General features: G+C 36.9%; 1 protein-coding gene across 1 annotated transcript; it reads right to left on the reverse strand.

Annotated features, from left to right (window-relative positions):
- Positions 1-6,337: 6,337 nt before the first annotated feature.
- Positions 6,338-7,417, reverse strand: LOC130471540 (uncharacterized). The gene has a single exon (XM_056841733.1). It carries the CDS (start codon positions 7,415-7,417, stop codon positions 6,338-6,340), a length of 1,080 nt encoding a protein of 359 aa, XP_056697711.1.
- Between the last annotated feature and the right edge of the window lie 19,380 nt (positions 7,418-26,797).

A 26,797-nucleotide genomic window follows, 5' to 3' on the forward strand; every position in this document is an offset into this window, starting at 1 on the left:
CCAATCCATTTTCAAGACGGAGTTTGAAGTTGAAGTTTCAAGATGAACTCGGGCCATACAAGATCACATTTAAATCTTATGCATGTTTTAAGTTATTTATTCCTTTAAATATGTCTTAATAATGCATGAGATTGTGGCTTGATTTGTAACCAACATTGTAAGAGCCCTAAGTTCCAAATTTAAAAATTGAGTTAAAAGGTGTCATTCCAAAATAACGCTTACTTGGATAACATTTACATCAATCTAAGTAATAGTTTTCCGCCATAGCGAGGTGTTACTTATTGATTCTAAAGGGGTAAGGTACAAAAATAATTGTGTGTACATGTTAGTTTTGGTAATACTCAACGATATAAGTAAGGAGTCCTTTTATGTCGTGGGAAATGGGATAGGTTTACCTAATAAGTTCTTAGATGTACCTATCAACCAAGAGTAGTTCTAAACTATTAGCAAAGGATTTGCTTACCTAAAATATTTTAGAATTGACTCATAATACATAATGTGCCTAATTCTTCAATGATTTAAGGATCTTGGATTCATTTTATTCACACCTAACGGAACACAAAAACTCGAATAAAATGCTTAATATATATTGAATTATGTATGTATGCTAGAATTTAAGTTTATTAAGAGAAAATATGAATGTTTATTTATTTGTTTATTCTTTTCAATTGTAGTTTTAATTATGGCAAACAACAATTCATTCAACATCCGATCAATTCTCGAAAAGGAGAAGTTGAGCGGGAATAACTTCCTTGACTGGTAAAGAAACTTGCAAATAATTCTTATGCTGGAAGAAAAGGAGTATGTCCTGGAAGAGGCGATTCCCGAAGCCTCGGACGAAGGGGTCACTCAGGCTGCCCTCAATCGTTGGATTGATGCCAACAAGGATATAAAATGTCTAATGCTTGCAACCATGAGTGCAGATCTACAGAAAACGTTCATCAACTCAGATGCTTTCACAATCATCAGTGAGTTAAAGAACATGTTCCAAGATCTAGCTCGAGTCGAAATATTCGAGACTCATAGGCAAATTCTTGACACCAAGCTCAAGAAGGGCGAGCCCGTAAGTCCACATGTTCTCAAGATGATTGGATTAATTGAGAATATGAGTCGACTGGATCGGCAGTTCTCTCAAGAAATGATTGTAGACACCATCCTCCACTCTCTTCATAGCGGGTATGATCAGTTCAAGCCGAACTACAACATGAATAGTCTGGAAAAAACGCTCACTGAGCTTCACGGTATGCTGAAGACCGCTGAAAGACGCTCAAAAGTGATAAGTAAGATGTGTTTATGGTGCGTGGGGGCAAGTTCAAGAAATCTTGCAAGAAGAGGAATACTAAGAAGGGTGGCAAGAAAGCCAACCCAACTAAGCAAGCTGGCGGCACCAAGTCTGAAAAGAAGAAGCGTAGCCAACCCACTTCAGAGTCTGAATGCTTCTACTGTAAAAAGAAGGGGCATTGGAAGAGAGATAGCTTGAAGCTAAAGGAAGATCAGAAGAACGAATTGTCATTCCATCTTCAGGTATTTTCGTTATAGACTGCGTACTTGCAAATTCAACTTCTTGGGTATTAGATACAGGTTGTGTCTCACACTTATGTTCCAATTCACAAGGACTAAGAAGAAGTAGAAGGTTAAGCAAGGGTGAAGTCGACCTATGAGTGGGAAATGGAGCAAGAATTGTTGCATTAACTGTAGGAACTTATTATTTTTCGTTGCCCTCTGGGCTAATTTTGGAACTAGAAGGGTGTTTCCATGTTCCAAGTCTTACTAAAAACATCATTTTTGTTTCTTGCTTAGATTCTAAGAGATTTAGATTTTTAATAAAAGACAATAGTTGCTCGTTTTATTTTAAAGAGATGTTTTATGGATCTGCTAAATTAGTCAATGGACTTGATGTGCTAGATCACGACAAACAAGTTTATAACATAAATAGAAAAAAGGCCAAAAAGAATGATTCAGATCTCACCTATCTGTGGCATTGTCCATTAGGCCATATTAACATGAAACGCATAGAAAAACTTCAAAAGGAAGGAATTCTAGAACCATTTGACTTAGAAGATTATGGTAAATGTGAATCATGCTTACTTGGCAAAATGACAAAGCAACCTTTCTCTAAAGTTGGAGAAAGAGCAACTGATCTATTGGGTTTAATCCATATAGATGTATGTGGACCAATGAGTTTAAAAGCTAGAGGTAGTTTCAGCTACTTTATCACTTTCACTGATGACTTCAGTAGATATGGTTATGTCTACCTAATGAAGCATAAGTCTAAGTCCTTTGACAAATCCAAGGAATTGTAGAGTGAAGTAGAGAATCAACTAGGCAAGAAGATTAAGGAACTACGGTCTAATAGAGGCGCTGAATATCTGAGCTATGAATTTGATGACCATCTGAAAGATTGTGGAATCTTGTAAGAATTGACTCCTCCCGGAACACCTCAATGGAACGGTGTGTCAGAACGGAGGAACAGGACCTTGCTAGACATGGTTCGATCAATGATGGGGCAGGCCGAACTTCCAATAGAATTTTGGGGACATGCACTAAACACAGCTGTACTCACACTAAATAGAGCTCCGTCTAAAGCTGTCGAAAAGACTCCATATGAGTTTGAAGGAAATAATGCCCTTGGTCCAAGTATGCATTTAATGATAAGTCTAATAAATGCGGTTCAGTATTAATTATACAAGTTAATAATTCGGTTAGATCAAGTGACCTGTATGCCTAGCTAGAGGCCGCTTCAGTTCAAGTGGATTAATGATATTAATCCACAGCTTACTCTTGACTGAACCCGTAGGGTCACACAAATAGTACGTAAACAGATCGAGTATTTAATACCGTTAAATACTCAATCTATGAATATTCGGAATCGACGTATCTTGGTTTCAGTGGGAGCTGAGATCGTCAAAGGAAAATAAATGAATACTCCGTAAACGATGATATTACCGGAAACGAAAATATGGATCGTATCGGAAATATAATGTAACACCCCGACTTCTAAACACCATAAATTAGGTTATTATCTTTAATTAGCAGCGGAAACCCTAATTTAGTCGGAGTGTCACATGCCTATTTCCCTCGTGGGAAATACAAGGCGACATAACCTTTTTAAATTACTAAATAAACTTTAATAATAAACACTTTTAACATCTGATTAAACATTAATATTAAAATCTAACTCAAATCATGAAATCAAACTTAGACTTTAAATAATACATCCCTTTATTACTAATAACATAGTTATCTTTACTAAACATCGATCGTGAATTTGGTGGTTGCATCCTCACTCTAAGGCATCCCATGATCTTCTTCGTACCTAAAACAAAAGCAACATCGTGAGCCGAGGCCCAGTAACATACTACCCTAACAGCGTAAACTCATTTCAATTCATTTTATTTACTTTGCAATCAGGGGGAATAGAATATAGTAAAAACACTTTCATAAATGCATTATAATAAAACATCATTTATAATTTGAAACTTTAATAGTTCCCATTATCTTTCATAAAACATTCATTTTACTTGGTAACTGACAAGTTAGCCTTGCGGGACGTCTCCCACCTTGCGATAGTCCTCAAGGAGCACTCTCCCTTGTTGGACATACGCCCGTACCTAAATAGTTTCTCTTTTAGCTTGCGGTAACCCTCAAGGAGCACTCTCCCTTGTTGGGTGTCCCGCGGTACGGCGGTACGTGCACGACCTAGAAATAGTAACCCCACTAACTGCCAAAACCGGTTACACTTTTATTTATCATGTTTCGTATCTTATTCGTAACTCATAAACATCATTCTTATAAAATCATTCATAAACATATTTAAATATCATCATGCATAGAACAAACTTTATAAATACATTTCATATCCCACAATCCAATAAAAACATATCATTATAAACACATTTCATAATCTCATAAAACACATTTCATAAAGGGATTGTGGGTGTTAGCAATAGATGTTACCTCCCGTAGTTTATACTTCCTGTTCGATGGATCGTTCGTCCTGAGCTCCAAGTCCGATTTCTTTCAGAATATTAAATTATTCAATTAGTTATCAAAAATCGATATTTTATAAATAAATTAATAAATAATGAACTTAAAATATAATTTCCTAATTTAGTAAAAAAAAAAATATTATTAAATCAGTTTCTTGTCAAAATATATTTATATTTGATTATCATTTAAAACTTTTATTATTTAGCAAAAGGGTGAGTAACGATCATTTTCGTAAAACATGATCATTAGTGAGTAAAGAAACAAAATAAACTCAAATGTATTGGGCCAAAATGAGCTTTGGGCTTACATAATAAAAGAACAAAGTTCCAATATTGGAACCCGTTCTCTGGGAAGCAAGGGCACGAAATGGATGGGGTCTCGAAGGAACAGGGGAGGCAGCGAATGGGAGGAGAGGGGTGATGGTGAACGGAGGTTTGGGCGGTGGTACTGGGCGGTCTGGGTGGAGGCAGAAAGTCGGCGGTAATCGCAGCACGGCGGCGCAGTGGTTGCGCGATTAGGGGAGAGAACAGGGGGGGTCGAGTGAGGAGGATGGGAGGGGAGGTTGTGCGAGCGGCGAAGGGAGGTGCGGTGGCCGGAGCCTGGGTTTGGGCGGCACCGAGACGCGAAAACGCGTCGGAATTTTGAAGATGCTGGTGGTTTCGCGGCGGAAGAACACGAGGGAAGGGGGGATGCGAGCAGGGAAAATAGGGGAGGTTGCGGTGGTGGTGAATGGTTGTGGTGATGCTGCACGGTGGTGATGATCGAGGTGGCGACAGGTTTGGGAGTTGGTGTGGGTGCGGTGGCTGGGAATGATGGTGGCAGTAGGTGGTGGTTAACGGTGGTGGTGGTTCGACAGTGAAGAGAACAAGGAAGGGATAATTGAAATTGATTTTTGTTGTTGAAATTCCATCTGATTTAATTTTGGTTTTTGAAGACATGTAGAGTGAGGAAGAAGCTGTAGTACTTGGAGCCCAAGGAAATGAACTTGGACTGAATTAGGGAGAAAGAGGAGTCAAGAAAGTAAGAATTTTTTTTCTCCACCTTGACTTGGTTGACACGAAAGAGAAGAGTAGAAGAGCAGTATTTATTTTGGCTTTGAGTGTGCATGAATATTTGTTTTTTTTTTGTAAATCTTAGAATAGGTAATTTCAGAATTTTAGTTGCTATTTTAGGAATTGGTAAACAAAAATAGAAATCCTTAATTTTGAAATAATTCCTTAAAATATCGACAACATAAAATAAATTTAGTTTTCGAATATATTAAGAACGTTTCGAAATTATTATTAAAATCCAAAATTATGAAGTAATTAAGATTTTTAAAAAAAATAGCTTGAGCTCGTAAATCTGAAATTAAATTATAAAATCTGAAATAAAAAGAAATAAAAATCGCGTAACAATATTAAAAATTCAAGCGAAATAAAACTTTGTTAATTAAAATAAAGTTCGAATTTAGGATTTAAAACGATTTTAAGCTAAATAAAATAACTAGGCATAATTAATCAAGTTTTAAAAATTCGGGGTATTACATTCTTACCCCCTTAGAAAAAGTTTCGTCCTCGAAACTTGAATTGATTTTTGAAAGTCGAAAATATTTGAATAAAAGTACGATATTTTATTTTAAAACCAAGATCTCACAATTTCATTCCAATTCCGACATTGTCTAGCCTTCATTCCGCCATCTTCTTTAATGACTCCGCTTCAACTCGAGACCTAGAATCGAAGAGTAAAGAATACAAAAGGGGCAAAATTATATGTTGATCTTAATCGTCATTAAGGTCAATTATATTCCGCCATCGTCTTTTGTATCTCTACTTTACTTCATAAAATAGGATCGAGGAGCAAAGAACATAAAAAGGGCAAACTTGTTAGCGTAGACTAGGCTCCCATTTTTCTTTGTGAGATCCCGTTTGAAAATATTTTCTTCCAAAAGTAGTAATGTTTTTAATACAAAATTATAATTCTGAAGATAGATATAATGAAAATAAATATTTACCTAACAATTATAATAGTCAAATAATTTGTAAAAGTCATTTGTTATAATAATCTCGTACTCTGAGCTCAGGAGAACTTCCATTGAAGACGACTTTCCATGTGTAACGATTAGTTATTTTCAATACAATCATGTCAGCATAAACATAATCCATAAAGCATATCTTACACATAATTCTTGATTTGAAAAATTTCACATTTAACATAAACATAACATTCATATAACTAATGATGGTAATACATCTTAGTTTGATACTTGATTAGCGCATATTACTTTCAAAATTTCCATCATTTAGTTTAGACTATTTCCTCTAGATGTTTGATCACGCGTTTTCAACAGATCATTCTGCTTCATTCTTCACTCCATACTAGCGAAGTCGTCGTTGTCATTTGCATCATCGTCTTTTCCTTGCATTAAAAACACTCTTCCATTCGAAGTTGCTCCACGTGGGGGATTACGGTTGAAATTTGTAGTGCCACCATTTCCTTTGTTTTCATCGTTTCTCCTATCACCTTGCTCTCGATGTATTTGCGGACAATCTCTGATTTGGTGATCTTTGCTACCACATTTGAAACAATCTCGCGTACCAATTCGACATTCTTTCTCAGTATGGTTCCATCTTCCACACTTGGCGCATCCACGATTCTTGTTGAAGTTTTGGTTTCCGTTATTCCCTCCTTGATAGCTGACATTGACATTTTGTTTCTTATTGTTCGGTTGATTTTCTTCGAAGCTCCCTTTTCGTTTTCCATATGTTTCTTCTCGAAGCTTGATAATTCTTTCGACGTTAATTGCTCGATCGTACAACTCTTGGAAAGTGGAAATTCTAGAACTCGAAAGACGATCACGGATCTCAATGCTTAATCCTCCTTCAAATCGATTCATCCTTTGCCTCTCAGTAGTCACCAGGTCAGGGGCAAATCGAGCAAGCTCATTGAATTTCACTGCATATTCCAGAACATTCTTCTTTCCTTGACTCAATTTGATAAATTTCGATTCCATTTGCAGTTGCAGAGAATAGGGATAAAATTGTTCCCGCATAGCTTCCGTCAGTTTTTCCCAACCAAAACCAGGCTCATTTTGGATTCCTTTAACACTTTTCCACCACAGGTTGGCTTGTCCTTTCAAGTAAAAGACAGCATAGTTGACCTTCCATTTCTCGGGGCATTGAGTTGCATCAAATAATTTCTCCATATCGCTAATCCATTCCTCAAATTCAGTAGGGTCTGGCTTGCCATCATAGGTAGGGGGTTTATGAGAAGCGAACTTCTTGAACATGTTGGAGCATTCTTCTTGCTCTGACCTTGGCTTTTGACGATTTCCTTGCAGAAGTTCCGACATTATCAATCTCATTAAATCCATTCGATTATCGCTTGTTTCTCCTGGAGTGTCCCCGAAAATGGGATCCTTGCGCAATTCTTCAATTCTTTCTTGCATTCCTCACAGCGCTAATGCAGATTTGTGATTACCATTTCCATCGTTAACATCGTTATCGTTTCTAGTGCCGTCAATAGGAATATTTCCGCTTGAAGTCATCGCCGATCTGATCGCAAGGATACAACACTTCAGATAATCTTTTCTTCTTGAAATTAGACTAAGAAATTCTGCAAATCATAATAAAGAAAACATTCCCGTTGCGTTCCCCGTCCTATCACTCACACTCATTTCATTTTAACTTAGCATGATTTTAACTCATTCTTTTTACTCATTCCTTAAAATTCTTGCTTAAAACCTAATAAATTTTATTTCGTGCAAAACCCGTAAAGTTTAGCACTTATGGTCGCAGAACCTTGGCTCTGAATACCAAACTGTAACACCCCGACTTCTAAACACCATAAATTAGGTTATTATCTTTAATTAGCAGCGGAAACCCTAATTTAGTCGGAGTGTCACATGCCTATTTCCCTCGTGGGAAATACAAGGCGACATGACCTTTTTAAATTACTAAATAAACTTTAATAATAAACACTTTTAACATCTGATTAAACATTAATATTAAAATCTAACTCAAATCATGAAATCAAACTTAGACTTTAAATAATACATCCCTTTATTACTAATAACATAGTTATCTTTACTAAACATCGATCGTGAATTTGGTGGTTGCATCCTCACTCTAAGGCATCCCATGATCTTCTTCGTACCTAAAACAAAAGCAACATCGTGAGCCGAGGCCCAGTAACATACTACCCTAACAGCGTAAACTCATTTCAATTCATTTTATTTACTTTGCAATCAGGGGGAATAGAATATAGTAAAAACACTTTCATAAATGCATTATAATAAAACATCATTTATAATTTGAAACTTTAATAGTTCCCATTATCTTTCATAAAACATTCATTTTACTTGGTAACTGACAAGTTAGCCTTGCGGGACGTCTCCCACCTTGCGATAGTCCTCAAGGAGCACTCTCCCTTGTTGGACATACGCCCGTACCTAAATAGTTTCTCTTTTAGCTTGCGGTAACCCTCAAGGAGCACTCTCCCTTGTTGGGTGTCCCGCGGTACGGCGGTACGTGCACGACCTAGAAATAGTAACCCCACTAACTGCCAGAACCGGTTACACTTTTATTTATCATGTTTCGTATCTTATTCGTAACTCATAAACATCATTCTTATAAAATCATTCATAAACATATTTAAATATCATCATGCATAGAACAAACTTTATAAATACATTTCATATCCCACAATCCAATAAAAACATATCATTATAAACACATTTCATAATCTCATAAAACACATTTCATAAAGGGATTGTGGGTGTTAGCAATAGATGTTACCTCCCGTAGTTTATACTTCCTGTTCGATGGATCGTTCGTCCTGAGCTCCAAGTCCGATTTCTTTCAGAATATTAAATTATTCAATTAGTTATCAAAAATCGATATTTTATAAATAAATTAATAAATAATGAACTTAAAATATAATTTCCTAATTTAGTAAAAAAAAAATATTATTAAATCAGTTTCTTGTCAAAATATATTTATATTTGATTATCATTTAAAACTTTTATTATTTAGCAAAAGGGTGAGTAACGATCATTTTCGTAAAACATGATCATTAGTGAGTAAAGAAACAAAATAAACTCAAATGTATTGGGCCAAAATGAGATTTGGGCTTACATAATAAAAGAACAAAGTTCCAATATTGGAACCCGTTCTCTGGGAAGCAAAGGCACGAAGTGGATGGGGTCTCGAAGGAACAGGGGAGGCAGCGAATGGGAGGAGAGGGGTGATGGTGAACGGAGGTTTGGGCGGTGGTTCTGGGCGGTCTGGGTGGAGGCAGAAAGTCGGCGGTAATCGCAGCACGGCGGCGCAGTGGTTGCGCGATTAGGGGAGAGAACAGGGGGGGTCGAGTGAGGAGGATGGCAGGGGAGGTTGTGCGAGCGGCGAAGGGAGGTGCGGTGGCCGGAGCCTGGGTTTGGGCGGCACCGAGACGCGAAAACGCGTCGGAATTTTGAAGATGCTGGTGGTTTCGCGGCGGAAGAACACGAGGGAAGGGGGGATGCGAGCAGGGAAAATAGGGGAGGTTGCGGTGGTGGTGAATGGTTGTGGTGATGTTGCACGGTGGTGATGATCGAGGTGGCGACAGGTTTGGGAGTTGGTGTGGGTGCGGTGGCTGGGAATGATGGTGGCAGTAGGTGGTGGTTAACGGTGGTGGTGGTTCGACAGTGAAGAGAACAAGGAAGGGATAATTGAAATTGATTTTTGTTGTTGAAATTCCATCTGATTTAATTTTGGTTTTTGAAGACATGTAGAGTGAGGAAGAAGTTGTAGTACTTGGAGCCCAAGGAAATGAACTTGGACTGAATTAGGGAGAAAGAGGAGTCAAGAAAGTAAGAATTTTTTTTCTCCACCTTGACTTGGTTGACACGAAAGAGAAGAGTAGAAGAGCAGTATTTATTTTGGCTTTGAGTGTGCATGAATATTTGTTTTTTTTTTGTAAATCTTAGAATAGGTAATTTCAGAATTTTAGTTGCTATTTTAGGAATTGGTAAACAAAAATAGAAATCCTTAATTTTGAAATAATTCCTTAAAATATCGACAACATAAAATAAATTTAGTTTTCGAATATATTAAGAACGTTTCGAAATTATTATTAAAATCCAAAATTATGAAGTAATTAAGATTTTAAAAAAAAATAGCTTGAGCTCGTAAATCTGAAATTAAATTATAAAATCTGAAAAAAAAAGAAATAAAAATCGCGTAACAATATTAAAAATTCAAGCGAAATAAAACTTTGTTAATTAAAATAAAGTTCGAATTTAGGATTTAAAACGATTTTAAGCTAAATAAAATAACTAGGCATAATTAATCAAGTTTTAAAAATTCGGGGTATTACATATAAATATTATGCAAGTCGTAGATGTTGCCGGAAACGGAAACATGGTACGAATCGGAAAATATTATTGGAAATGGAAATATTGCTGGAATCTGAAATATAGCCGGAAACGGAAATATTGTCGGAATCGGAAATATTATCGGAATCGAAAAATCATTCCGGAAACGCAAATATTAAATATTCGTTCGAAACGGAAATTAATTCCGGAATCGAAAATGTTAAATATTGTTCGTATCGGAAATGAATTCCGGAATCGGGAAATTAATTGGAAGCGCGTCGTACGAATCAGCATCGGACGAGCTTGCTAGACGAAGGCCCAGCGCGAAGCCAGGCCCACGCCCAGCAAGCATGCCACGCCACACAAACAGCCCAAGGCTGCGCCAGGCCCACAGCAAGGCAGGCCCAGCGCGCGCCTAGGCTGCAGCGCGCTCGCGTGGGCTTTGTGCTCCGTGGGCTTTGCGCGGGCATGGCCTGCGCATGCGGGTCATGCTCGTGTGAGTGTTTGTGCTTCCGTACGAAACCGAAATCGTGTAGGATTCGTTTAGTGATTAAATTCCTATTCCTAATGGATAAATTAATTATTAGAGTTTTAATTAGAATCTAGTTAATTAATTCGTTTCCTAGTAGGATTCCAATAGCTTTTCCATAGCCAATAAGTATGTGATTAATGCTCACAATTTAGAACGAGTTTTAAGTATTAAAAAAGAGAGAATCTTTGAGCAAAAATTCAGTCACCTATTTGCCTTAAATCAGCCGAAAATTTGTAGTACCTTAAGGGCGATTCTAGTTAGTCAAGCTTAAGGCGGATCCAGACGTGCTTTGGACTTTCTACGGAGGGACGACACTTGGAGTCCTAAAGACTTGTTCTTGTTCGGTTCGGGCGCAGCATGGGAGGGCACGCTACAAAGAGTATGCATCCTAAATTATGCTAATTGTTATGTGGCAATTAATTTGGAATCCTGGCTTTTATGGTTTTTCCGCATGATTTATATTCATTTATATGTATCATAACCTAACAGTGGTATCACAAGCCTCTAATTAATTCCATAATAATTGCTTAACATGGTTAAATTTTATAAATTTGCAAGGAATTAAACGGGGTGATTAATTTTTCGTAATTGTAATTATTTGCAAATTTGCGTTCATTTAATTATATGTACGCAGTTTTTCGGCAGTTTCTTCGTTACTCAACGAAATCGAGTGATTTTTGTCTCAATTCCGCATGTAAAAGGCATTCTAAATTTGACAAAACACTATTTATCGGGCGAAACCAGAATTCCCAAATTCGAAGCCTAACTATGACTTCTCGGAGGTTTTAGTTTTACGAATGCAAAGTTTGTAATTTTAAGATGTTAAATTTAAATATTTGCAATTCTAGTTGTTAAATCTTGAATTTTTGATTGACCTACTGTATATGTTTAACAAATTTGAATGCCAAAGCTTGTTAATTATACAAACCTAATTTGTAATTATAATTAATTTGTTGAAATTCGAATAATTTAGAATTGATTTGATTTTCATAATTAATTAACAATTTATTTAGGTATCCATGATTAAAAACCACCATAAAAATTGTTAATTTATGATAAATTTTAAATTTTTATGACCTAGATTCGAATCCATGATAATCGGAAATTAATTGATAAATAAATTTTCGATTTTTCGCCCTAAAATTATGAAATTAATATGATTTATTAATTAGTCAATAATTTTGAATTAAAATCTTTTAATTTTTATTAAATACGCTCATGATTGTTGCACACACAAAGCAAAGGACGCTACGTGTTACCCTTAAGGGGTGTTGTATAGTGCGGGCACGCGACGACGAGCAAGGGAGCTCGTCGCCCGTGCGGTACGAATGCAACGAGCAACAAGCAAGGGGCGCGCACGCAAAGCAAGGGAGCTGGTCGTGTGTGGCTCGATGGGCGATGGGGCGAGGGGCAAGGCAAGTGTAGCGAGCAAGGCAAGCACGTGTGGGCAGATATGGATGTTGCGCCACAACGTGCGTTGCCTCGCCCAGCAAGCACACCAAGGCAACCATCCAAGGCAACAACAAGCATAGCACAACATGCACGCGGGCAGCGTTGGCTGGCTTGTCCAGCAAGCGTTGCCCAGCAGCGTGCCAATGCGATGGGCGAGTGGGCTGCGCGCAAGCGTGGCTCGCTGGGCCTGCTGTATTGGTGCGTTGATGCTTGGGCTTTGCGCTACGATCAATCGAGTAACAATTGGTTTATTGCTTGTTGGACTTGACGAGGCATGGGCGCAAGCCCAGGGCCTTGTCTTGACCCGATTGGTTCGTTTTAATTTTAATTTTGAATTTTCAGTTCGGAAACCATTTTAATTTATTTTAAAATTTGTAATTTAAATTGTTTTCTCGGAATTTAATTTTGAATAATCTAATTATTATAAATTCTAATTTATATTAATTATTTTACTAAAATTAAAACCTTGAATTAATTTAAATTCATTCATTTAATTCAACTGAAAATAAATTAAAAGGATTCAATTATAAATTAATTTTATGAGCTTTAAATTTTAATTAAATTTGTATGTTTCCGGTTAGACTAGGAAATACATTTTTATGTTTAAAATTAGTAAAGCATGTAAATTTATTGGTTTAAGTGGGAGCGTTTTAGTCATAAACTCTTGATTAGGTCTACATTCCTTTAAGATTAAAACAACTTGATTAGAAATAAGGATTGAATAATTGGTAGATTATTGGAACCCTTGATTAATTGCTGCAAATGTTTATGTGATGCATAATATGTTTTACTAACCAGCTATGTGGGTCGTTCATGATAATGAATGGGTGAATGGTATATATTGTATATGTACTGTTTTGCAGGTTATAAAAAGTGACTAGTATGGCCCAAATAGAATAGAAAATATGGTCTGCGTACCATTAATTTGAATGTAATATTGGTCTAAAGTACCAAATTTTATTGCTTTTAAATATGGTCTGCGTACCATCAAATGTAATTAGTTTAATTATAGCTTATCCTATTTGAAGAAAATGGCGCCTCCCATGGTGAAATTCAAGACGGAATTTCCAATCCATTTACATGACGGACTTTGAAGTTGAAGCTTCAAGATGAAGTCGGGCCATACTAGATCACATTTATATCTGATGCATGTTTTAAGTTATTTATTGCTTTAAATATATCTTAATTATGCATGAGATTGTGGCTTGATTATGTTGCATGATTAAGGATTTCAGTTCACTTAAAATCTAACCAACATAGTAAGAGCCTTAAGTTCCAAACTTTAAAATAGAGTTAAAAGGTGCCATGCCAAAATAACACTTACTTGGATAAACCTTTACATCAATCTTAGTAATAGTTTTCCTCTATAGCGAGGTGTTACTTATTGATCCTAAAGGGGTAAGGTACACAAATAATTGTGAGTACATGTTAGTTTTGGTGAAACTCAACGATATAAGTAAGGAGTCCTTTTATGTCGTGGAAAATGAGATAGGTTTACCTAATAAGTTCTTAGACGTACCTATCAACCAAGCGTAGTTTCTAGACTATTAGCAAAGGCTTTGCTTACCTAAAATATTTTAGAATTGAGTCTAAATACATAATGTTCTTAATTCTTCAATGATTTAAGGATCTTGGAATCATTTTATTCACACCTGCCGGAACAAAAAATTCAAATAAAATGCCAATAACTTGTTTAAATTGCATGATTGCTCTAATTTCCAAGTTATTACCCATGATAAATATTTAGACTTTGCATGCTTCAATGTATGTTTTAATTATTGTTTATAATTAAATATCTATTACTGCAATAAATCCTTTTGGAAAGGTAACAGTAAATTTCCTCGATTGGTAGTGAATCAAAGAACGATTCACAGAAATGAGAGAAAGTGAGAAATTTAAAATGTACATTTCTTTTAGCGACTTTTATGGTTGTTTTCGAGTATCAAAGTCGAATGGCAAGCCGATTGGTGCTTGTGAATTCAAAATACAATGTAGTTTTGAGATCATAACTCATTGAGTTTAAACGCTCAGCTTTACCAATGGTTAACGACCTAAAATCTTTTTCCATTTAATTCTCGAATGAGTCTAGTCCCTAGATATTCGATTAGATCAATGCTTAGAGAACTTTAGAAGCTTCTGGTAAGATCATCTAGTTGAAAAGAATATTCAACATAAATAAAATGGTAAGAATTTTGTTGGAATGACATTGGACATGTCTAACAAAGTATAAAAGTCAACACTAAAGAATTCAATTCTTAAGACTATAAGAAAGGGTACAAGAAATAGGAAAACAAGGAACAAATGAAAGGAATTTACGATTCCGTTTCTACCTATAAGTTTATGTTTAAGGAGAAGTGACCTAGCAATCAAACTTCCTTGGTATCATATACCGCTTGAGGTTCTTACTTCGGTAATAACTCAAACAATGGAAGCTAGGCTACACTAATGACCTACAAGTGGGAAATGAAGCATGGCAATGCTACATTAGTTGTAGGGTCATCTAGTTTGTTTTAAGTCCTTTCAAGGCTGGAACTTAATGGCTATTTTGTTCCATAATCAGCATACCTAAATTTATGTTTTCAAACACATAAAGACTCACATTCAAGAAAAACAAAAACAATGTTTGTTTGTTTATTTGGATGAAATGGTCATTTACGGGTTGAGTCAATATGCTTGATTAAAACAAACAAATCTTTAACAAATAAGAACTTTACTAGGTTCAAATCAATCTCTTGATTTGAGTTCCACAAGCCTTTAGCATTGTTGCTTAGACCATGTCAACAAGTTAACATTCAAAAGCTCTATTTTATAGACTTTTGAAAGTTGGTTGATTTCTAGATCAATTCAAGACAAGCTAGTCTTACTTGTTGAAAGTAACAAAGGATATGAACTATTGTTAGAACGCCTAGACAATAGAGTTCAAAGCTAAAGAAAGATTTTATGACTTTATTATTTCACATGGACTTGAGTGAATATAGGTTTATTTACTCAAATGAGATATAAGTTTGAATATGTTTGGCTAGTTCAAAGATTCAAAAGTATAAAACCCACTTGGCAAGAAATCATAAAGATCTAGGTTAGATCATGTTGATGATTACTTAAGTCAAGAATGATCATTAATGATTGTGTGTTGTAATTTCACGATCTAGCTCCATAAGATATGGCATATCTACGTTGGAATGATCGAAGTCAATTAGTACTTGATTCGATCAATAATGAATCATAAAGATTTTTCCTATAATTTCTAAACAAAATGCTCAACTACCACCAAACTAAACCAAATTCGTCAAAGCTATTGAAAAGTAATTGCAGAATATCTTTTCATAATATATATCTAAAGAGTTCCTAAACTCAGTGGGAGCTTAGTGTTTGTTATTCAACAAACTAAGGCCCAAGATTAGATATATGTTTCATTGTGATTTATTCATATGAGACACAAGGGTGTTGTTTCTACCACGAATTTTTGAGAACATAATGTTTGTTTGCTCGAAATAATGTCCTTTTGGAGATTCGTTTCCAAAATGACAAGTGGGAGAAAATAGACCTCGAAAGTATTCGAGGCGAACAACAAACATAAACGGACATTCCGAAGGCTTTTCGAAGTTCTTCAGAAAATTCGAACACTTATTCTTTAAAGACTTTAGAAGTGGTTTTAAAGAATAGACATCTCTTAGAAGACTTTACAAGTGCTTCAAGGAGAGCAGAATATTCAAAGGAATTTCAAGTGTCTATTGATATTCTATTGTTTGATGTTCTATACCCAAGTAGGCATAGAGTTCAAGTTACTGAAACTATGAGATTCTTCTATTAGATAGTGAAGAAACATGGAGTTCAGGTCACGGAAGCTATGAGATTCTTCTATTAGATAGTGAAGAAACCTACAACTTGCAGTCAAACTATTATCATGTAGATTAATGAATTTGTGACTTGTAAGAAAGCTATGACGAAATAAAGATTCCCTAAAATGGTTAGAGGCCATATATAGACTTAATGTTTAATTGGATAAAGGCCATAAAAACATACTCAATGTTTTGAGGACAAAATTGAAATTTTGTTGATTTGCAAGAATAGGTTAACACCTATTGGTTGCAAATTGGTTTTAAGGATAAAAACCATCAAAATATGGAATTGTGTTCACACACAAAGCTAGATTAATTGCTAAAGGTTACAAGCAAATTCACGGCGTGGATTGTGTTGAAGCCTCATGCAAAATCGTAATGCTCAAGTCTATAAATCAAGCAATAATTGCATATTGGTACATATGGAAATTGGATGACAAAACGTATTCCTCAATACAAAGTTGAAATAAACTATGTACATGGTATGTCATAGGATTTGTGGATCCAAATAAATGCTTGAAAAGGAAAGCTAGCTTTTGAAATCTAAGTATGGATTTAAGCAAGCAACTGGGAATTGGAGCTGTATTTTAGTGAAGCTAATAAGTATTTTTGTTTCATAAAATGTACATGATTCTTATAAATATATGAGAAGTTTAGTGGGAGTACGTAAAAACTTAATTGGTCCTATGTGTATCACACACATATCTCTCTATTGTGAAATAACTTCAAATGCTAATGACTTAGATTTGAAACTTAGTACATACTGGGTATTAAGATATATTTACTAAGATCTTATATTAATATTTTGGATTAAGTAAATGGCATTTACTAAATCAAACACGAAAGACTCCATTGGAGATATTCGATCCATATGAATAAATCTAAGTAATGAATGTTTGAACTATGTATAAGCATTTACTAAGTTAAACATTAAAGGATCTAAGCGAGATTCTTAACCTATATTATATGTCATAGAATTTAGCTGGATTTAGTATCTACTAAAACTAGATGAGCTAAAGTTACATGAATAGAATTCAATTGGGAATTATTCTACAAGATAATTTATCATGTATGATATAATATGAGGATCGCCAAAAACGTATCGTAAGGATTTAAGCATGACCAACATATACCAATATCTATTGATCTAAGTGAAGATCAACTAGATTGATATTAAGAAAAACTTATGGTACTTTAAAAGGTACATAAGAACAGTTCTTGATTCAAGGAAATAAAGATATGCTAAATATTAATGCTACACGCATAAACACTGGCAAAGGATCAAGAAAGATCCCTTTGGAGTTATCCATTGGCAAGGACGAGCTATAGAGCACCGTGTTTTGAAATGGCAACATGGATTAGAGACCATGAGTTTTTGCGTTGGAATTGAAACATTAATTTCTATATTCTGAGATACAGATGGAAAGTCTTCCAGATATCTATGAACTGCTTGGATAAGCGAATCCAAACAAAGCATCACTAGCAACCTATGCAGTTGAAGTAAAAATAATTATTGCCTAAGAAGCAATAAAACAGAGTTATTTACATTAAAGAGTTCTTCACTGAACTTCGGTGGATCACATGTCTGCTAACTTGATGGTTCTTCATTGCAAAATGCGTAGAACCAATATTGAAGTAAGAAAGACTAGATCACATAATAAACAAACTCAAAAGATCTTATATCATATCTCAAAGAACATTCGATGAAAAGGATATTAAGATTGGCAAAGCATGATAACTAAACCTATGCAACAAGTGAGAAACAACACTCACATTGTGGCACTTGAAATCAAGCATAGCTTTGAATTCCATTAATTGTTTTAAAGATGGGTTTGACGCCCATGGTTGTAAAACATTGGGGTTGAACATTTATCATATATGAAATGTATTTTCATATTCCATTTAATCTTGATTTGGTATTAAATAATGAGTCCCTTCAATTTGACGATATATTCAAGATAGACTGTCAGGACCAGTCCTGTGACTAAGAAATGTCTATCAAGTGAACTTGAATGTCAAAAGTTGAAAATGGTCCCTGGTTGGAGTTTTCTATGAAGATGGACGCATAGAAAACTCGATTAGAATGCAAGATGACTAGTAGTTCTGTTTCTTGAACTATGTGGACATGGCAATGTCGCAATCATTTGCATAGATGCTTACTTTGGGAAGACTAGTATCGGACAGACCTATGAAACTTTACAGTAAGAGATGAGAATCTGTCATAAGTTATTAGACACTAATCCTTAATACCTGATTGATTTGAGATTACTTGTTTGAGAACTGCTTACTATAACGTTGGCAACCTTCGCACCGTAAAAGGAGGCTATAAAGGCAACGCTCGGGTAATCACCTATCAAACGAAGTATAATCTCAAGATCGCAAGATTGGGATTGTCCTCCCATAAATCGGGATGAGATGCTGAAAGTTGTACAAGGCCACTCGGAGAGCTAGAAACTGTAAAATGCATGGCTGTGCTCAGATGAATCATAGGCTATGATAATCTGTTTATTTGATCAGTTGAACTCTGAAACCGGGAAACACCTCTGGACATAATAAGGATGACAACTCTAACCTTATGTTCAAGAGCAAGCATCGAGTGACAAAGGAATTAGGAAATGCACACTTGTCCCTAAGGACAAGTGGGAGACTGAAGGAAATAATGCCGTTGGTCCAAGTATGCATTTAATGATAAGTCTAATAAATGCGATTCAGTATTAATTATACAAGTTAATAATTCAGTGAGATCAAGTGAATTGTATGCCTAGCTAGAGGTCGCTTCAGTTCAAGTGGATTAATGATATTAATCCACAGCTTACTCTTGACTGAACCCGTAGGGTCACACAAATAGCACGTGAACGGATCAAGTATTTAAAGGAATTAAATACTCCATTTATGGATATTCGGAATCGACGGATCTCGGTTCCAGTGAGAGCTGAAATCGTCAAAGGCAAATTTTGAATACTCCGGAAACGATGATATTGCCGGAAACGGAAATATGGATCGTATCGGAAATATAAATATTATCCAAGTCGTAGATGTTGTCGGAAACGGAAACATGGTACGTATAGGAAAATATTATCAGAAATGGAAATATTGCCGGAATCGGAAATATTGCCGGAAACGGAAATATTGTCAGAATCGGAAATGTTATCGGAACCGGAAAAAAATTCCGGAATCGGAAATATTAAATATTTGTTCGAAACGGAAATTAATTCATGAATCGGAAATATTAAATATTGTTCGAATCGGAAATGAATTCCGGAATCGAAAAATTAATCGGAGGCGCGTCGTACGAAATAAACATCGGACGAGCTTGCTAGACGCAAGGCCCAGCACGAAGCCAGGCCCGGGCCTAGCAAGCCCAGCGCGCAAGGCCAGGCCCAGCGCGTATGACAGCTGGCGCGCCCATGGGCTGCGAGCAAGTCGTGGGCTGCGAGCAGTCGTGGGCTTCTCCGCGCGCGCGCATGGCTTGCGCCATTGTGGGTCGTGCGCGTGTGTGTGTTGAAGTTCGTGCATGCATCAAATCCTTAAGCAATTAGGATTAGATTAAAAGATTAATCTCCTAAAGTTACTAGTTTTAATTAAGGTCTAATTCTAATAGAATTAGATTACTTGAAACCTAGTAGACTTCTAATTCCATTATTCCTACCCTATAAATATGTGATGGCATTCACAATTTATGAACACATAATCTCAAGTATTCACATAGTTTTAAGGATTAAAACTAAGATTAATTTGCCTCAAATTATTCGAATAACATAATACCTTAGGTGCAATTCTAGTTAGTTAAATCTAAGGCGGATCTGAACGTGATGTGCACTGTCTACGGAGGGACGACATTTGGAGTCATGAACTTGTTCTTGATCGATTCGGGAGCATCTAGGGAGGGCACGCTACAAAGAGTATGCATCCTAAATTATGCTAATTGTTATGTGGCATTTCATTTGGATTCCTGGCTTTATGGTTTTTCCGCATGAAATATATATGATTTATATGTATCATAACCTAACAATATGAATGGTTAACCAAAAACGTTTTACAAAGTATTAAAATCTAAAAATTTAAAACACTTATTAAGGACATCAAAGCCATTCTCCAACATGCTTGATTCCCATAGTTGCAGTGTGCTAGTTGTGCTTCGCTTGCGGCAGAGGTTTAGTTAATGGACCTGAGATGTTGTTGTTAGTTCCAATCTTGCTTTTCTCGACTTATTTTCTTTCCACGAAATCTCGTAGATGGTGAAATCTACGAAGTACATGCTTGACTCTCTTGTTGTGTCTAGGCTCCTCTGCTTGTGCAATAGCTCCGTTATAGTCACAATATAGAGATGCTGGTCCTTTAATGGAGGGGACTACACCAAGTTCACCTATGAACTTCCTTAGCCAAATAGCTTACTTTGCTTCTTCATGTGCAAAAATGTACTCCGCTTCAGTTGTAGAATCCTCAATGGTGCTCTGTCCAGCTTACTGCACATCCGTTGAGGCAGAAGACAAACCCAGACTGTGATCTGAAATCATCTTTGGCGGTTTGAAAACTTGCGTCCGTATAGCCTTTAAAAATTAATTCTACATATCCACCATAGACCAGAAAATCATCTTTGTGCCTTTTCAGGTACTTCAGAATATTCTTGGCAGCAGTCCAATGCGCCTCTCCTGGGTCTGACTGGTATCTGCTCATAGCACTGAGGTACGAAACATCCGGGGGTGTACATATCATAGCATACATTATTGAACGAATCAATGATGCATATGGAATCCCACTTATTTGTCTACGCTCATCCAGTGTTTTTGGGCACTCAGTCTTGCTTAGTGTCATTCCATGAGACATGGGTAGGTAGCCTCGTTTGGAGTCAGCCATATTGAACCTTTCAAGCACCTTATTAATATAAGTGCTTTGACTAAGTCCAATCATCCTTTTAGATGTATCTCTGTAGATCTTGATGCCCATTATGTACTATGCTTCTCCTAGATCCTTCATCGAAAAACATTTCCCAAGCCAAATCTTGACAGAGTTCAACATAGGAATGTCATTTCCGATAAGTAATATGTCATCGACATACAATACTAGGAAAACAATTTTTCTCCCACTGACTTTCTTGTATACACAAGATTCGTCTGCGTTCTTGACGATGCCAAAGTCACTGAATGCTTCATCAATACGTAATATTCCAGCTCCTTGATGCTTGCTTCAATCTAGAAATGGATTTCTTAATCTTGCATACCTTTTTAGCATTCTTTCGATCCTAAACACCCTCAGGTTGTGTCATAAGCACAGTTTCCGTTAAAACGCCGTTTAAGAAAGCAGTTTTGACATCTATCTGCCATATTTCGTAATCGTAATATGCAGTGATTGCTAACATTATCCGAATAGACTTTAGCATTGCAACTGGTGAAAAGGTTTCATCATAATCCACACCGTGGACTTGCATGTATCCTTTTGCAACCAATCTAGCTTTGAAAATTTCTAGTTTCCCATCCTTGTCCTTTTTCAGTTTGAAAACCCATTTGTTTCCTATGGCTTGGTAGCCATCTAGCAAATCAACCAAATCCCAAACTTGGTTTTTAGACATGGAGTCTAATTCAGATTTCATGGCTTCTTGCCACTGTTTGGAGCTAGGGCTCGTCATAGCTTGTTTGTAAGTCGCAGGTTCATAGCTTTCCAGCACTAGAATTTCATGACTCTCATTCGTCAAAATACCTATGTATCTTTCTGGTTAAGACCTATATCTCTGCGATCTACGCGGGGTTACATTTCTAGTTGGTTTTTTATTCTCACCAGATACTTCTAAAGATCTATGAGTTTCAACCTGAATGTCATCTTGAGCATTCTTTAGAGTTTGTTGTTCGACTCGAATTTCTTCGAGGTCTACTTTTCTCCCACTTGTCATTTTGGAAATGTGATCTCTTTCCAAAAAGATAGCATCTCGAGAAACAAACACCTTGTTCTCAGATGTATTGTAGAAGTAATACCCCTTTGTTTCCTTTGGGTAGCCCACAATACATTTGTCAGATTTCGGTTGAAGTTTGTCTGAATTTAATCGTTTGGCGTATACTTCACAACCCCAAATCTTAAGAAAAAACACATTTGGAGGCTTTCCAAACCATAACTCTGTTATGTTATGATACATATAAATGAATATAAATCATGCGGAAAAACCATAAAATCCAGGATTCCAAATTAATTGCCACATAACAATTAGCATAATTTAGGATGCATACTTTTTGTAGCGTGCCCTCCCTTGCTGCGCCCGAACCGAACAAGAGCAAGTCTTTAGGACTCCAAGTGTCGTCCCTCCGTAGAAAGTCCACAGCACGTAAACTCGTTCTAAATTGTGAGCATTAATCACATATTTATAGGCTATGGAAAAGCTATTGGAATCCTACTAGGAAACGAATTAATTAACTAGAATCTAATTAAAACTCTAATAATTAATTTATCCATTAGGAATAGGAATTTAATCACTAAACGAATCCTACACGATTTAGGTTTCGTACGGTAGCACAAACACTCACACGAGCATGACCCGCATACGCAGGCCATGCCCGCGCAAAGCCCACGGAGCACAAAGCCCACGCGAGCGCGCTGCAGCCTAGGTGCGCGCTGGGCCTGCCTTGCGGTGGGCCTGGCGCAGCCTTGGGCTGTTTGTGTGGCGTGGCTTGCTTGCTGGTCGTGGGCCTGGCTTCGCGTTGGGCCTTTGTTTAGCAAGCTCGTCCGATGCTAATTCGTACGACGCGCTTCCGATTAATTTCCCGATTCCGGAATTCATTTCCGATACGAACAATATTTAGCATTTTCGATTCCGGAATTAATTTCCGTTTCGAAAGAATATTTAATATTTCCGTTTCCAGAATCATTTTCCGATTCCGATAATATTTTCGATTCTGACAATATTTCCGTTTCCGGCAATATTTCCGAATCCGGCAATATTTCATTTCCGGTAATATTTTCCGATACGTACCATGTTTCCGTTTCCGGCAACATCTACGACTTGGATAATATTTAAATTTCCGATACGATCCATATTTCCATTTCCGGTAATATCATCGTTTCCGGAGTATTCATAATTTGCCTTTGACGATTTCAGCTCCCACTAGAACCGAGATCTGTCGATTCCGAATATCCATAAATGGAGTATTTAATTCCTTTAAATACTTGATCCGTTCACGTGCTATTTGTGTGACCCTACGGGTTCAGTCAAGAGTAAGCTGTGGATTAATATTATTAATTCCACTTGAACTGAAGTGGCCTCTAACTAGGCATACAGTTCACTTGATCTCACTGAATTATTAACTTGTATAATTAATACTGAACCGCATTTATTAGACTTAGCATTAAATGCATACTTGGACCAAGGGAATTATTTCCTTCACATATAAATGAATTGAATTCATTTTTCCATTTAATTTTGTGGTCTATTAAAGGATGAGTCCTTTCAATTTGACAATATATTCAAGATAGACTGGCAGGACCAGTCCTGTGACTAAGAAATGTTTATCAAGTGAACTTGAATGTCAAAAGTTGAAAATGGTCCCTAGTCGGGAGTTTTCTATAAAGGTGGACGCATAGAAAACGCTAGACGGCTAGAGTGCAAGATGACTAATAGTTCTGTTTCTTGAACTATGTTGACATGGCAATGTCGCAATCATTTGCATAGACACTTACTTGAGAATATTAGTATCAGACAGACCAATGAAACTTTAATGTAAGAGATGAAAATCTATCATAAGTAAATTTCATTACATTATTAGACACTAATCCTCAATATCTAAGTGATTTGAGATTACTTGTTTGATAACTTGTTACTTTGACGTTGTCAAGCGTCGCACGGTAAAAGGAGACTATAACGGCAACGCTCAGGTAATCACCTATCAAACGAAGTCTAACCTCAAGATCACAAGATTGGGTTTGTCCTCCTATAAATAGGGATGAGATGCCGAAAGTTGTACAAGGCCACTCGGAGAGATAGAAACTGAAAAATGCATGGTCGTGCTCAGATGAATCATAGGCTATGATTATCTGTTTATTTGATCATTGAACTCTGAAACCGAGAAATACCTCTGGACATAATAAGGATGACTACTCTTACCATTTGTTCATGAGCATGCATCAAGCGACAAAGGAATTAGGAAATGCACACTTGTCCCTAAGGACAAGTGGGAGACTGGAGGAAATAATCCCCTTGGTTCAAGTATGAATTTAATGCTAAGTCTAATAAATGTGATTCGGTATTAATTAACAAGTTAATAATTCAGTGAGATTAAGTGAACTGAATGCCTAGCTAGAGGCCGCTTCAGTTCAAGTGGAATTAATAATATTAATCCAAAACTTACTCTTGACTTAACCCGCAGGGTCACACAAATAGTACGTGAACGGATCAAGTATTTAAGTGAATATGTTATTCATTAAGTACTCCATTTATGATCATTCGGAAATGACGGATCTCGGTTCCAGTAGGAGCTGGAATCGTCAAAAGGAAAAGTAAAGAATATTCTGGAAATGAAGATATTGCCGGAAACGGAAATATGCTTCATGACGGAAATATAAATATTATCTAAGTCGTATATGTTGCCGGAAACGGAAACATGGTTCGCATCGGAAAATATTATCGGAAATAGGAATATTTCCGGAATCGGAAATATTGCCGGAAACGGAAATATTACCGGAATCGGAAATATTGTCGGAAAAGAAATTATTTCCGGAATCGGAAATATTAACGGAAACGTAAATATTTGTTCGAAACGGATATGGATTCCGGAATCGGAAAACGAATCGGAAGCTCGACGAGCGAGAAGCGGCAAGCGAGTCGGCCCATCGCTCGACAAGCAAAGGCCGAGCGCATAGCACTGAGCACGAAGCCCAGCGCCAGCGCTAAGCCGATGGGCCAGCAGCACACTGGACCGCGCCAAGCGAGCAAGGCAGCATCAGCACACTGGGCCGCGCCAAGCAAGCATGGCAGCAGCGATGCAAGCCCGCCAAGGCAAGGCTGCAGTGCGTTGGGCCTCTGGCTAGCTGCGGGTGCGGCTGGGCCTAGGCAGGCACGCACACACCAACGTGGCCCGTTGTGGCTGCGTTGGCTGCGTTGGTTGCTTCGTCTTGGGCTCCAAGAAAAGTCCGATTACTTAATTCCCAAGTCACTTTGGATTAAGTATTCCTAGTCCTAACTTGAATTGATTTAATTAAGAGTTTAATTGATGTTACAATTCTAATTGGATAAGAATTTCAATCCTTGTAGGGTTGGTAATTCTTTTCCTAGTAGGACTCAAACTCCTTGTTTCCTACCCTATAAATATAAGGCTAGGCCCTCATAATTATAAACACATCAAACATTGAAAATCATATTCTTTACTTACATTGTGTTCAAGGGAGAACATAATATAGCCTAACCCGAATACATAAAACCTTAAGTAAAATCCTAGTTGGTTAAACCTAAGGCGGATCTGAACGTGTTGTAGACTTTCTACGGAGGGGCAACGTTTAGGGCTCTAAAGACTTGTCCTTGTTTGGTTCGGGAGCAGCTAGGGAAGGCATGCATCACATTGTATGTAACCTAAATTATGCTAATTAACTATGTGGCAATTAATTTGGATTCTGACTTTATGGTTTTTCCGCATGAATTATATTATTGTATTATTCATAACCTAACACTCACCACTTTATAGCTTAGTTCTTAGTTACTTTAGTTTGTCTTTAGATTTCTGAATTTTTGGAGTAAGATCGCTCCTTCAATTAAAGTTGTTTATTTGTTTAGTTTCTTCATAGCTTTTGTGTATTAGCTTTAGTTGTAATTTATGGAAATTTACTTCATGATTTGTGCTGAGTTTCTGTACCCTATTTGGTATGTTCTTGGTGTTCATCCTCAAGTTCATCTTTTTGGTTGAGTTTCTTCCTAAAATAGAAAGTCATGTTTACATGTATGGTTTGCTTAAATCTTTTAGGTTTGAGTTATACCATGTTTGAGCAGTTTCCTTAGGCCCGGGGGTTGGGTGACCCCTAGTAAAATTATAACATGATTCTCTTTCTCTTGTGCTATTTTCGTTGTTATGAATTGTTGTGGTGATTTGGGCCTTTTTCTTAGTAGTATGACCATAAGGATGCCTACTCAATTATTTTATTCCTATACCCCTTGTGTGACCTTACAGTGGTACCTAGCAGGGTTCGGCGGTATTGATAGGCTCGTTCTTGTGAGATGTTACTAAGTGGATTCTGAAGTCTAGTGACCGTGACCATCGGGGCTAGGTAGGATTATGTGTTCATCCATGTTGATGTTTTTCCTCTTAGTATGAAATGACCATAGTGGCGTGCTCATTGTCTTAGGAGTATTATGACTATCCTCTAGGAGTAGATTATATACTAGGAAGTGTGTGCTACACCATGACCATCGGGTGGCCCATATTTATAGGGAGACTAATTCACTTTCATGTTTTGTAGGGTGAATTGAGATGATCATAGTGTTGTGCTTAATGTCTTGAAATTATTCTGACTATCCGCTGGAAGCAAATTACATACTAGGAAGCGTGTGTTGCCGGTGAAAGTCAGGTGGCCCGTATTTATAAGGTGCATAGGTCCATTTCATGTCTCAATTCATAGTGCAAGAGTTGTGTCTGGCCATAGATTTACTAGGTGAAATCCCTCTTCCCCAGTCCATAACTTTTA

This window comes from Spinacia oleracea, chromosome 4, assembly GCF_020520425.1.
Source record: "Spinacia oleracea cultivar Varoflay chromosome 4, BTI_SOV_V1, whole genome shotgun sequence".
Classification (NCBI taxonomy): Eukaryota; Viridiplantae; Streptophyta; class Magnoliopsida; order Caryophyllales; family Amaranthaceae; genus Spinacia; species Spinacia oleracea.

Bases quoted from the DNA above. Each gene is read 5' to 3' on its own strand.
- LOC130471540 (XM_056841733.1), bottom strand. From the start codon at position 7,417: ATGCAAGAAAGAATTGAAGAATTGCGCAAGGATCCCATTTTCGGGGAC.